This window comes from Pseudophryne corroboree (genome assembly GCF_028390025.1).
Source record: "Pseudophryne corroboree isolate aPseCor3 chromosome 8 unlocalized genomic scaffold, aPseCor3.hap2 SUPER_8_unloc_6, whole genome shotgun sequence".
NCBI lineage: Eukaryota > Metazoa > Chordata > Amphibia > Anura > Myobatrachidae > Pseudophryne > Pseudophryne corroboree.
Window position 1 is genome coordinate 241,158 of NW_026967624.1, and position 14,133 is coordinate 255,290.

General features: G+C 52.7%; 1 protein-coding gene across 2 annotated transcripts in view; it reads right to left on the minus strand.

The window, feature by feature from the left end:
- MARK4 (microtubule affinity regulating kinase 4) overlaps positions 1 to 14,133 on the minus strand; it is a 404,265-nt gene that overhangs the window by 187,185 nt on the left and 202,947 nt on the right. For both annotated transcript variants that reach the window (XM_063950480.1, XM_063950481.1), the window contains one exon: positions 8,367 to 8,578. In XM_063950480.1, the coding sequence (XP_063806550.1) occupies positions 8,367 to 8,578 (212 nt within the window). The remainder of the gene's footprint in view (positions 1 to 8,366; positions 8,579 to 14,133) is intronic.

Consider the following 14,133-nt stretch of genomic DNA (forward strand, 5'->3'; position numbering starts at 1 on the left):
CTGACTGACTGACTGTGTGTGTGTGTATATGTGGGTTATTTTGTTTCTGTGCAGGGTAAATATTGGCTGCTTTATTCTTACACTGCAATTTAGATTTCAGTTTGAACACACCCCACTCAAATCTAACTCTCTCTGCACATGTTACATCTACCTCCCCCACAGTGCACATATTACATCCACCCCCTCCCCCCCTGCAGTGCACATGATTTTGCACAATTGCTGACTTTTTTTGGTTTGCTATGAGATCTGAATAAGGCGCTCTCCTCTGTCCCTTGATGTATATGAAGATATTATTCATGTCTCCTCTTAGACGCCTCTTTTCTAGTGTAAACATATCTAACCTAAACAGCCTTCCCTCATATTCCAACGACTCCAGTCGAAAAAATGGCACTTAATTGGATACCCCCCTAAGCCTTTAATCTATTTTGTAGCTCATCTCTGAACGTTCTCTAGCTCTATTATGTCTTCTTTATAGTGCGGAGCCCAGAACTGTCCACTGTATTCTAGATGGGCCGCAGCAATGATTTATACAGTGACGGGATTACTCTGTCTTCCCTTGTCTCTATTCCTCGTTTTATGCACGCTAACACCTTATTGGCCTTCACTGCTGCACCCTGACATTGGGCACTACTGCTAAGTCTGCCATCAATGATCACCCCCAAATCCTTCTCCGTTACTGATTTGCCAAGAATTACCCCATTCAATGTATAGATCGCCTGTTTGTTTTTGATTGCAAAATGCATAACTTTACATTTCTCTATATTAAACCTCATACTCCACTTTGTTGCCCAAACCCCCAGTTTAAGTCTCTTTGAAGAGTCAACATCCTGATCTGATCTCATTATCCTACACAGTTTAGTATCATCCGCAAAAATGTTACTTTACTCTCAATACCATCTCCTATATCATTCCTAAATATGCTAATCAGTAGAGGCCCTAGTGCAGACCCTTGAGGTACACCGCTTGATACTTTAGTCCAGATTGAAAATGTTCCATTGACCACCACTCCCTATTCCCTATTGTCTGACCAGTTTCCCACCCTGTCTCCAAAAACCAAGCTCTCTTAATTTGAGACTCAGCCTCGCGTGTGGCACTGTGTTGAATGCTTTCGTAAAATCTGAAAAGATCACATCCACAGCGTTTCCAAGGTCTAAGTTTGCACTTACGTCTTCACAAAAGCTAATAAAGTTAGTTTGACATGACCTATCCCTCACAAACCCATACTGGTTCCCACTAACTATGTTTAAGCTCCCCAAATACTCCTGAATACTTTCCCTTAATATACCTTCCAGTATCTTCCCCACTATAGATGTCAGACTTACCGGACTGTAATTTCCAGGATTAGATTTAGTTCCCTTTTTAAATAGTGGCACAACATCTGCTATTCACCAGTCCCTGGGAACCATGGCTGTTGTAACAGAAGCTTAAAGATTAAGTACAATGGCCTTGCTATCTCTTCGCTTAGCTCCATTAGAACCCTTGGGTGCAGTCCATCCGGCCCCGGAGATTTATTCATCTTTATTTCTTGTAGTCGCTCTTTGATTACTTCCTCACTTAATTAAATATTTTTAGTCATTATCTTTACTGATATCTTGTTCTATTCCCACCATTCTTTCCTCTCTAGTAAATACCGATGAGAAGAATTTATTCAATATCTCTGCTTTTTCATTGTCACTATTTAACAATTCGCCTAGTTCGCTTGTTAGGGGTCCTATGTTGTCCTTTTTTATCCTTTTACCATTGATATACTGGGGGTTTGATTTGCTTTCCTTCTCAATTAGTTTTCATTTTCTATTTTAGCTGCTCTAATTTCCTTTTTGCATAATTTATTACATTCTTTGTAGCAGCGGAGTGTGTGAGTGAGAGAGTTTGTGTGAGTGTGTGTGTGTACGAGTGAAAGTGTGTGTAAGTGAAAGTGTATGGGAGTGTGTGGGTGTGTGTGTGTGCGTGCGTGAGTGAGAGTGTGTGTATATGTGAGTGAGAGTGTGTGTAAGTGAAAGTGAGTGAGAGTGTGTGTGAGTGTATGAGTGAGAGTGTGTGTAAGTGAAAGTGTGTGGGAGTGTGTGTGTGTGTGTGTGTGGGTGTGGGTGTGTGTGTGCGTGAGTGTGTATGTGTATATGTGAGTGAGAGTGTGTGTAAGTGAAAGTGTGTGGGAGTGTGTGTGTGTGGGTGTAAGTGTGTGTGTGTGTGAGAGAGAGAGAGAGAGAGAGAGAGAGGGAGAGTGTGTATGTGTGTGTATATGTGAGTGTGTGTGAGAGAGAGAGAGAGAGAGAGTGTGTATGTGTATATGTGAGTGAGTGTGTGTGTAAGTGAGATTATGTGTATGTGTGAGTGAGTGCATGTGTGTGAGTGTATGAGTGAGTGTGTGTAAGTGAAAGTGTGTGGGAGTGTGTGTGTGTGTGTGTGTGTGTGTGTGTGTGTGTGTGTGTGTGTGTGTGTGGGTGTGTGTGTGTGTGTGTGTGTGTGTGTGTGTGTGCGTGCGAGTGAGAGTGTGTATGTGTATATGTGAGTGAGAGTGTGTGTAAGTGAGATTATGTGTGAGTGAGTGCATGTGTGTGAGTGTATGAGTGAGTGTGTGTTTAGGAGTGTATGAGTGTGTGTGAGTGTATGAGTGAGTGTGGGTTTATGAGTGTGAGTGTATGAGTGTGTGTAAGTTTTAATGACTGCTGCTAAATACACGGTGCTGCTAATAGTAATGAGTTATTATAAATACACTGAGGTGATGACATCAGAGCTCAGGATTATACTGCTGCTGGGTCTCCGCCTCTAGCGCACTGACTAGAAGGATGATGATGTTGGTGTTAGTGGCACCAGTACAGATGTTATGCTACTGGAATTACGCTGAGGGAGACAGGTGACCATGTAATGAAAACTCCGGTACAACTGACTGGCTCATGTCAATGCCTGGGTCTGTGGGCTGGACTTTTGCAGAAATATGGTATTGTGCAAAGAGTATATGATGCTTTCCATTTGTGACATTTGATTAGTAATACATTAGTAACCTTCAAGTGGCAATTTAGGAAATGAAGTCAATACAGTTGTAGAACTACAAAGCACATCATGTCAAATAACAAATTACTTATTCATTCCATTTCTAGATGGTGCATGAAAGACGACTGCAGTAATACAATCCTGCCACTAGATGTCCCTGTTGTGGGATGATGTCCTTGGATATGGAATTCTAATGCACTAAGGCAGAGGTTCCAAACCACAGTCCTCAAGGCCCCTAACAGTCCAGGTAAGTGTATCCCTGCTTGGCCACAGGTGACTTCATTAGCACCTCAATCAATTTGCTTTAACCACCTGTGCTGATCCAGGGCTATCTTTATAACCTGGACCTTTGGGGTGCCTCGAGGACCGCGTTTGGGAACCCCTGTTCTAAAAGTATTCCTTGTAATTTGTGCAGCGCTCCTGCCATTGGCGCAGGACTCCGGCGGGGTAAGTATAAAGAAATGCCCTCTGGACTATAAACACGCCAGTGTAGTACATATACAGGCTGCAGTGCCAGCTACTGATGGTCTGTGACCACGCTATAGGGCACGGTTATTCCTTTCCTCTATACTGTCCTGCTTTCTAATGACTCCCATAAGTACACGCAGCAGCCAAGGCAGAGGAGGTGTTTCTCATCACAGGATGTACTACATACATAATAGAGAGAAGTTTCTGTGGTTGCTATGGACAACACGTTAGAAGGTTTGTACACCTCCCCTATATATGAGGTCACAGCGTGAACGACTTCTACCAGTAATAAATGTTCTACAAATCACCCATCTCCACACTGGCCTAATGAGGGTAAGAAAACCGTGTACTCACCCTAGGGAGAGATGGAGAGAGTATCAGATCCCGGCGGTCAGGATGCAGACAGCGGTATCCCAACGATCAAAGACCCGACGGATCCCAGTATTTTAACCCGATCCCTAAACCTAACCCACCCCTCCCACAGCCTGACATAAACCATTGTCCCCCGGCAGCCTGAACCTCACCATCAGGATGCTGCTGTCAGGATTCTGACTGTTGGGTAGCTCCTGTCGGGATTCTGTTGGGGTGCTCCTGTCGGGATTCTGACTGTCAGGATTCTGACTGTTGGGTAGCTCCTGTCGGGATTCTGTTGGGGTGCTCCTGTCGGGATTCTGACTGTCAGGTTTCTGACTGTTGGGTAGCTCCTGTCGGGATTCTGTTGGGGTGCTCCTGTCGGGATTCTGACTGTCAGGATTCTGACTGTTGGGGTGCTCCTGTCGGGATTCTGTTGGGGTGCTCCTGTCGGGATTCTGTTGGGGTGCTCCTGTCGGGATTCTGACTGTCAGGACTCTGACTGTTGGGTAGATCCTGTCGGGATTCTGTTGGGGTGCTCCTGTCGGGATTCTGACTGTCAGGTTTCTGACTGTTGGGTAGCTCCTGTCGGGATTCTGTTGGGGTGCTCCTGTCGGGATTCTGACTGTCAGGATTCTGACTGTTGGGGTGCTCCTGTCGGGATTCTGACTGTCAGGATTCTGACTGTTGGGGTGCTCCTGTCGGGATTCTGACTGTTGGGGTACTGCTGTCAGGATTCTGACCTAACCATCCTTCTAGTACTTAACCCCTGTACTTACCATCAGGATTCGTTGGGATGCTGTTGTCGGGATTCTGACCATCGGCATGCTAATGTCGGGATTCTGACTGTTGGAATGCTGTTCTTGGGATTCTGTTGGGATTCTGATGGAATGCTGCTGTCAGGATTCTGACTGTTGGGGTGCTCCTGTCGGGATTCTGTTGGGGTGCTCCTGTCGGGATTCTGACTGTCAGGATTCTGACTGTTGGGGTGCGCCTGTCGGGATTCTGACTGTTGGGGTACTGCTGTCAGGATTCTGACCTAACCATCCTTCTAGTACTTAACCCCTGTACTTACCATCAGGATTCGTTGGGATGCTGTTGTCGGGATTCTGACCATCAGCATGCTAATGTCGGGATTCTGACTGTTGGAATGCTGTTCTTGGGATTCTGTTGGGATTCTGATGGAATGCTGCTGTCAGGATTCTGACTGTTGGGGTGCTCCTGTCGGGATTCTGTTGGGGTGCTCCTGTCGGGATTCTGACTGTCAGGATTCTGACTGTTGGGGTGCTCCTGTCGGGATTCTGTTGGGGTGCTCCTGTCGGGATTCTGACTGTCAGGTTTCTGACTGTTGGGTAGCTCCTGTCGGGATTCTGTTAGGGTGCTCCTGTCGGGATTCTGACTGTCAGGATTCTGACTGTTGGGGTGCTCCTGTCGGGATTCTGTTGGGGTGCTCCTGTCGGGATTCTGACTTTCAGGATTCTGACTGTTGGGTAGCTCCTGTCGGGATTCTGTTGGGGTGCTCCTGTCGGAATTCTGACTGTCAGGTTTCTGACTGTTGGGTAGCTCCTGTCGGGATTCTGTTGGGGTGCTCCTGTCTGGATTCTGACTGTCGGGATTCTGACTGTCGGGATTCTGACTGTCGGGGTACTGCTGTCAGGATTCTGACCTAACCATCCTTCTAGTACTTAACCCCTGTACTTACTATCAGGATTCGTTGGGATGCTGTTGTCGGGATTCTGACCATTGGCATGCTAATGTCGGGATTCTGACTGTTGGGATGCTGCTGTCGGGATTCTGACTGTTGGGATACTGCTATCAAGATTCTGACTGCTGGGATGCTGCTATCAGGATTCTGACTGTTTGGATGCTGCTGTCAGGATTCTGACTGTTTGGATGCTGCTGTCAGGATTCTGACTGTTTGGATGCTGCTGTCAGGATTCTGACTGCTGGGATGCTGCTGTCAGGATTCTGACTGTTTGGATGCTGCTGTCAGGATTCTGACTGTTTGGATGCTGCTGTCAGGATTCTGACTGCTGGGATGCTGCTGTCAGGATTCTGACTGTTTGGATGCTGCTGTCAGGATTCTGACTGTTTGGATGCTGCTGTCAGGATTCTGACTGTTTGGATGCTGCTGTCAAGATTCTGACTGCTGGGATGCTGCTGTCAGGATTCTGACTGTTTGGATGCTGCTGTCAGGATTCTGACTGTTTGGATGCTGCTGTCAGGATTCTGACTGCTGGGATGCTGCTGTCAGGATTCTGACTGTTTGGATGCTGCTGTCAGGATTCTGACTGTTTGGATGCTGCTATCAGGATTCTGACTGTTTGGATGCTGCTTTCAGGATTCTGACTGTTTGGATGCTGCTATCAGGATTCTGACTGCTGGGATGCTGCTATCAGGATTCTGACTGCTGGGATGCTGCTATCAGGATTCTGACGGGATGCTGCTGTCGGAATGCTGCTATCAGGATGCTGCTGTTGGGATTCTGACTGTTGGGTTGCTGCTGTGGGGATTCTGACGGGATGCTGCTGTCGGAATGCTGCTATCGGAATGCTGCTGTTGGGATTCTGACTGTTGGGATACTGCTGTTGGGATTCTGACTGTTGGGATACTGCTATCAGGATTCTGACTGCTGGGATGCTGCTATCAGGATTCTGACTGTTTGGATGCTGCTGTCAGGATTCTGATTGTTTGGATGCTGCTGTCAGGATTCTGACTGTTTGGATGCTGCTGTCAGGATTCTGACTGTTTGGATGCTGCTATCAGGATTCTGACTGCTGGGATGCTGCTACCAGGATTCTGACTGCTGGGATGCTGCTATCAGGATTCTGACTGCTGGGATGCTGCTATCAGGATGCTGCTGTTGGGATTCTGACTGTTGGGTTGCTGCTGTGGGGATTCTGACTGTTGGGATGCTGCTATCAGGATTCTGACTGCTGGGATGCTGCTATCAGGATTCTGACTGCTGGGATGCTGCTACCAGGATTCTGACTGCTGGGATGCTGCTATCAGGATTCTGACTGCTGGGATGCTGCTATCAGGATGCTGCTGTTGGGATTCTGACTGTTGGGTTGCTGCTGTGGGGATTCTGACTGTTGGGATGCTGCTATCAGGATTCTGACTGCTGGGATGCTGCTATCAGGATTCTGACTGCTGGGATGCTGCTACCAGGATTCTGACTGCTGGGATGCTGCTACCAGGATTCTGACTGCTGGGATGCTGCTATCAGGATGCTGCTGTTGGGATTCTGACTGTTGGGTTGCTGCTGTGGGGATTCTGACTGTTGGGATGCTGCTATCAGGATTCTGACTGTTTGGATGCTGCTATCAGGATTCTGACTGCTGGGATGCTGCTACCAGGATTCTGACTGCTGGGATGCTGCTATCAGGATTCTGACTGCTGGGATGCTGCTATCAGGATGCTGCTGTTGGGATTCTGACTGTTGGGTTGCTGCTGTGGGGATTCTGACTGTTGGGATGCTGCTATCAGGATTCTGACTGCTGGGATGCTGCTATCAGGATTCTGACTGCTGGGATGCTGCTACCAGGATTCTGACTGCTGGGATGCTGCTATCAGGATTCTGACTGCTGGGATGCTGCTATCAGGATGCTGCTGTTGGGATTCTGACTGTTGGGTTGCTGCTGTGGGGATTCTGACTGTTGGGATGCTGCTATCAGGATTCTGACTGCTGGGATGCTGCTATCAGCATTCTGACTGCTGGGATGCTATCAGGATTCTGACTGTTGGGATACTGCTGTTGGGATTCTGACAGGATGCTGCTGTCAGAAAGCTGCTATCGGAATGCTGCTGTTGGGATTCTGACTGTTGGGATACTGCTATCAGGATTCTGACTGCTGGGATGCTGCTATCAGGATGCTGCTGTTGGGATTCTGACTGTTGGGTTGCTGCTGTGGGGATTCTGACTGTTGGGATGCTGCTGTTGGGATTCTGACGGGATGCTGCTGTCAGAAAGCTGCTATCGGAATGCTGCTGTTGGGATTCTGACTGTTGGGATGCTGCTATCAGGATTCTGACTGCTGGGATGCTGCTATCAGGATTCTGACTGTTTGGATGCTGCTGTCAGGATTCTGACTGCTGGGATGCTGCTGTCAGGATTCTGACTGTTTGGATGCTGCTGTCAGGATTCTGACTGTCGGAATGCTGCTGTCAGGATTCTGACTGTTGGGTGCTGCTGTGGGGATTCTGACTGTTGGGATACTGCTGTTGGGATTCTGACAGGATGCTGCTGTCAGAAAGCTGCTATCGGAATGCTGCTGTTGGGATGCTGCTATCAGGATTCTGACTGTTGGGATGCTGCCGTCAGGATTCTGACTGTCGGAATGCTGCTGTCAGGATTCTGACTGTCGGAATGCTGCTGTCAGGATTCTGACTGTTGGGTGCTGCTGTGGGGATTCTGACCTTCGGAATGTTATCGGGATTCTGACTGTCAGTGTCCTGACCGCATCCTGGAGAGACCACTGCTCCACTAGTTATTCTGTCCTTATCATTACCCAACACACATCAAGCACACAGAGGTGGGAGGGGCATGTACTTACAGTTGTGGGTGGGGCCTCTTTGCGTGGCTCTGGAATTTCTGCCTTGTTGGGGTTGTGAGCGTGGCTAACCATAGGACTGGAAGGAGGGGGAGGCCGGCTACCCCCTCCCACTGATCCGCTGCCCCTCCTGGGGGCAAGGCGCTCCCCAACCGTACCATCATCCACACCAGGGGGACTCCTCTTGGCTTGTGAAGGGGCAGGAGCAGGACCACCTGTGAGAAGGAGAACAGCAGAGCATCACAGATCTGAAAGGAGAGGCACCAATTCCTGTGTCACTGCTATAGCGGGGAGGGCGGGCTATTATAAATATAGGCAGCATCCATGGACAATTCCCATTGGCCCCGCTGACCACTTTGTGACATCATCATGGTTGGATACTGCATTTATCCATGAGGCGGATTTAGGACTGCAGGGAAGTGCACGGATGTGTGGAGAGATCACAGCACGCAGCAGCCTGTACATTACCGGGGGATCGTAGACTGCTGCCGTCACATCATGGGATGTCATTTACACCTTTCCCTCCATGGAATGAGATATATACCGGATGATTCTGATGCAGGATTATGGGAATTATTTGGGAATATTGATAAACACCGGCTGCGTGTGACAAAGCGCCAAATATTACTATACAGTAAATGAAACAAGTAATAATCTATAAACTGATGGGCGCTATAGATTGTCCTCCTATCCCTCCTCATGCGCACGGTCCAGCACATTATAGATAAAGGGCATGGCCGTTCCTGGGAAGCCCCCAATGTATCTGGGGTAGACAGAGAGTCAGCCGTTATACAGAGTAAGCTAAATGAATCCTCACAAGGACTTAGTGAATACCGTCCATTTCATATTTTTCTACAATGAACTTTGGACCTTGATCGTTCAATAAATACACTGGTGACAGGGGAACGACTCAGTGACCATCCTGGACACCCGCATTTCCCTGGAGCTGTGTGACCCGGGTCTCCCTTACCACCGGTTACCAGAACCTGTGCACTGCCTGCAATCCCAAATCCTGAGCTCCTGTGTGGAGACGCCGACGTGCCTGGAACTTCCTAGAAAGCTGAGGCCTTTCCTCAGCCTAGCACTGCCCCAGCACCAGGACCTCTATTTTGCTGCTGCTGGAGCTCAAGGCCACATCCTCTCCTGCCAGGGACTACTGCGGAGACCCCTTCCTGCCCTGCTGGTGCGGCTGCCTCTGTGGGACTTGTCCAGTTTGAGAGACTATATTGACAAACTAAATAATGAAATGCAGGAGCCGGTGGTTTATCATAACGAGCTCTTAACAGCCCATGATACTACTTGATGGAACGCTCTGTACTTAAAGACAAGCTAGCAAATTCGGAGGACTGTTCAAGGCGTAACAATATAATCAGAGGAATTACGGAGCTTGTATGCCCTCGTCCTGTCCCGTAACCTCCTGCCCTTCCTGGGAGACCTCTTCCTATCCCGTAACCTCCTGCCCACCCTGGGAGACCTCACCCTGTACCGTAACCTCCTGCCCTCCCTGGGAGACCTCACCCTGTCCCGTAACCTCCTGCCCTTCCTGGGAGACCTCACCCTGTCCCGTAACCTCCTACCCTCCCTGGGAGACCTCACCCTGTCCCGTAACCTCCTACCCTCCCTGGGAGACCTCGTCTTGTCCCATAACCTCCTGCCCTCCCTGGGTGACCTCGTCCTATCCCGTAACCTCCTGCCCTCCCTGGGAGATCTCGTTCTGGCCCGTCACCTCCTGCCTTTCCTGGGATAACTCGTCCTATCCCGTAACCTCCTGCCTCCCTGGGATACCTCGTCCTATCTCGTAACCTCCTGCCTCCCTGGGAGACTTTATCCTATCCCGTAACCTCCTGCCTCCCTGGGAGACCTCATCCTATCCCGTAGCCTCTTGCCCTCCCTGGGAGACCTCATCCTGTCCCGTAACCTCCTGCCCTACCTGGGAGGCCTCATCCTGTCCCGTAACCGCCCGCCCTACCTGGGAGGCCTCATCCTGTCCTGTAACCTCCCGCCCACCCTGGGAGACATCATCCTGTCCCGTAACCTCCCACCCTCCCTGGGAGACCTCATCCTGTCCCGTAACCTCCTGCCTCCCTGGGAGACCTCGTCCTGTCCCGTAACCTCCTGCCTCCCTGGGAGACTTTGTCCTGTCCCGTAACCTCCTGCCCTCCCTGGGATAACTCGTCCTATCCCGTAACCTCCTGCCCTCCCTGGGAGACTTCATCCTATCCCATAACCTCCTGCCTCCCTGGGAGACCTCATCCTATCCCGTAACCTCCTGCCCTCCCTGGGAGACCTCGTCCTGTCCCGTAACCTCCTGCCCTCCCTGGGAGACCTCGTCCTGTCCCGTAACCTCCTGCCCTCCCTGGGAGACCTCGTCCTGTCCCGTAACCTCCTGCCCTCCCTGGGAGACCTCGTCCCGTCTCGTAACCTCCTGCCCTCCCTGGGAGACCTCGTCCTGTCCCGTAACCTCCTGCCCTCCCTGGGATAACTCGTCCTATCCCGTAACCTCCTGCCCTCCCTGGGAGACTTCATCCTATCCCATAACCTCCTGCCTCCCTGGGAGACCTCATCCTGTCCCGTAACCTCCTGCCCTCCCTGGGAGACCTCGTCCTGTCCCGTAACCTCCTGCCCTCCCTGGGAGACCTCGACCTGTCCCGTAACCTCCTGCCCTCCCTGGGAGACCCGTAACCTCCTGCCCTCCCTGGGAGACCTCGTCCTGTCCCGTAACCTCCTGCCCTCCCTGGGAGACCTTGTCCTGTCCCGTAACCTCCTGCCCTCCCTGGGAGACCTTGTCCTGTCCCGTGACCTCCTGCCCTCCCTGGGAGACCTCGTCCTGTCCCGTAACCTCCTGCCCTCCCTGGGAGACCTCTTCCTGTCCCGTAACCTCCTGCCCTCCCTGGGAGACCTCGACCTGTCCCGTAACCTCTTGCCCTCCCTGGGAGACCTCGTCCTGTCCCGTAACCTCCTGCCCTCCCTGGGAGACCTCGTCCTGTCCCGTAACCTCCTGCCCTCCCTGGGAGACCTCGTCCTGTCCCGTAACCTCCTGCCCTCCCTGGGAGACCTCGTCCTGTCCCGTAACCTCCTGCCCTCCCTGGGAGACCTCGTCCTGTCCCGTAACCTCCTGCCCTCCCTGGGAGACCTCGACCTGTCCCGTAACCTCCTGCCCTCCCTGGGAGACCTCGACCTGTCCCGTAACCTCCTGCCCTCCCTGGGAGACCCGTAACCTCCTGCCCTCCCTGGGAGACCTCGTCCTGTCCCGTAACCTCCTGCCCTCCCTGGGAGACCTCGACCTGTCCCGTAACCTCCTGCCCTCCCTGGGAGACCTCGTCCTGTCCCGTGACCTCCTGCCCTCCCTGGGAGACCTCGTCCTGTCCCGTAACCTCCTGCCCTCCCTGGGAGACCTCTTCCTGTCCCGTAACCTCCTGCCCTCCCTGGGAGACCTCGTCCTGTCCCGTAACCTCCTGCCCTCCCTGGGAGACCTCGACCTGTCCCGTAACCTCCTGCCCTCCCTGGGAGACCTCGACCTGTCCCGTAACCTCCTGCCCTCCCTGGGAGACCCGTAACCTCCTGCCCTCCCTGGGAGACCTCGTCCTGTCCCGTAACCTCCTGCCCTCCCTGGGAGACCTCGACCTGTCCCGTAACCTCCTGCCCTCCCTGGGAGACCTCGTCCTGTCCCGTGACCTCCTGCCCTCCCTGGGAGACCTCGTCCTGTCCCGTAACCTCCTGCCCTCCCTGGGAGACCTCTTCCTGTCCCGTAACCTCCTGCCCTCCCTGGGAGACCTCGACCTGTCCCGTAACCTCTTGCCCTCCCTGGGAGACCTCGTCCTGTCCGGTAACCTCCTGCCCTCCCTGGGAGACCTCGTCCTGTCCCGTAACCTCCTGCCCTCCCTGGGAGACCTCGTCCTGTCCCGTAACCTCCTGCCCTCCCTGGGAGACCTCGTCCCGTCTCGTAACCTCCTGCCCTTCCTGGGAGACCTCGTCCTGTCCCGTAACCTCCTGCCCTCCCTGGGATAACTCGTCCTATCCCGTAACCTCCTGCCCTCCCTGGGAGACTTCACCCTATCCCATAACCTCCTGCCTCCCTGGGAGACCTCGTCCTGTCCCGTAACCTCCTGCCCTCCCTGGGAGACCTCGTCCTGTCCCGTAACCTCCTGCTCTCCCTGGGAGACCTCGTCCTGTCCCGTAACCTCCTGCCCTCCCTGGGAGACCTCGACCTGTCCCGTAACCTCTTGCCCTCCCTGGGAGACCTCGTCCTGTCCCGTAACCTCCTGCCCTCCCTGGGAGACCTCGTCCTGTCCCGTAACCTCCTGCCCTCCCTGGGAGACCTCGTCCTGTCCCGTAACCTCCTGCCCTCCCTGGGAGACCTCTTCCCTTCTCGTAACCTCCTGCCCTCCCTGGGAGACCTCGTCCTGTCCTGTAACCTCCTGCCCTCCCTGGGATAACTCGTCCTATCCCGTAACCTCCTGCCCTCCCTGGGAGACTTCATCCTATCCCATAACCTCCTGCCTCCCTGGGAGACCTCGTCCTGTCCCGTAACCTCCTGCCCTCCCTGGGAGACCTCGTCCTGTCCCGTAACCTCCTGCCCTCCCTGGGAGACCTCGTCCTGTCCCGTATCCTCCTGCCCTCCCTGGGAGACCTCGACCTGTCCCGTAACCTCCTGCCCTCCCTGGGAGACCTCGACCTGTCCCGTAACCTCCTGCCCTCCCTGGGAGACCCGTAACCTCCTGCCCTCCCTGGGAGACTTCATCCTATCCCATAACCTCCTGCCTCCCTGGGAGACCTCGTCCTGTCCCGTAACCTCCTGCCCTCCCTGGGAGACCTCGACCTATCCCGTAACCTCCTGCCCTCCCTGGGAGACGTCGTCCTGTCCCGTGACCTCCTGCCCTCCCTGGGAGACCTCGTCCTGTCCCGAAACCTCCTGCCCTCCCTGGGAGACCTCGTCCTGTCCCGTAACCTCCTGCCCTCCCTGGGAGACCTCGACCTGTCCCGTAACCTCTTGCCCTCTCTGGGAGACCTCGTCCTGTCTCGTAACCTCCTGCCCTACCTGGGAGACCTCGTCCTGTCCCGTAACCTCCTGCCCTCCCTGGGAGACCTCGACCTGTCCCGTAACCTCCTGCCCTCCCTGGGAGACCTTGTCCTGTCCCGTAACCTCCTGCCCTCCCTGGGAGACCTCGACCTGTCCCGTAACCTCCTGCCCTCCCTGGGAGACCTCGTCCTGTCCCGTAACCTCCTGCCCTCCCTGGGAGACCTCGTCCTGTCCCGTAACCTCCTGCCCTCCCTGGGAGACCTCGACCTGTCCCGTAACCTCCTGCCCTCCCTGGGAGACCTCGACCTGTCCCGTAACCTCCTGCCCTCCCTGGGAGACCTCGACCTGTCCCGTAACCTCCTGCCCTCCCTGGGAGACCTTGTCCTGTCCCGTAACCTCCTGCCCTCCCTGGGAGACCTCACTGTTGATAGGATTAATTGCCTCATGGAAGCTCACAATGCACCAGGGACTTTGCATAGGGACATGTTACTAAAAATTAGAGATGTGCGGCGGGCACTTTTTGTGTTTTAGTTCTAATTCCACTTTCGTGTTTAGGTTTTGGATCTGGATGATTTTTGAAAAAACATAAAAACAGCTAAAATCACAGAATTTGGGAGTAACTTTGCTCCTACGGTATTATTAACTCAATAACAAATCATTTCCACTCATTTCCAGTCTATTCTGAACACCTCACAATTTTGTTTTTAGGCCAAAAGGTTGCACCAAGGTTGCTGGATGACTAAGCTAAGC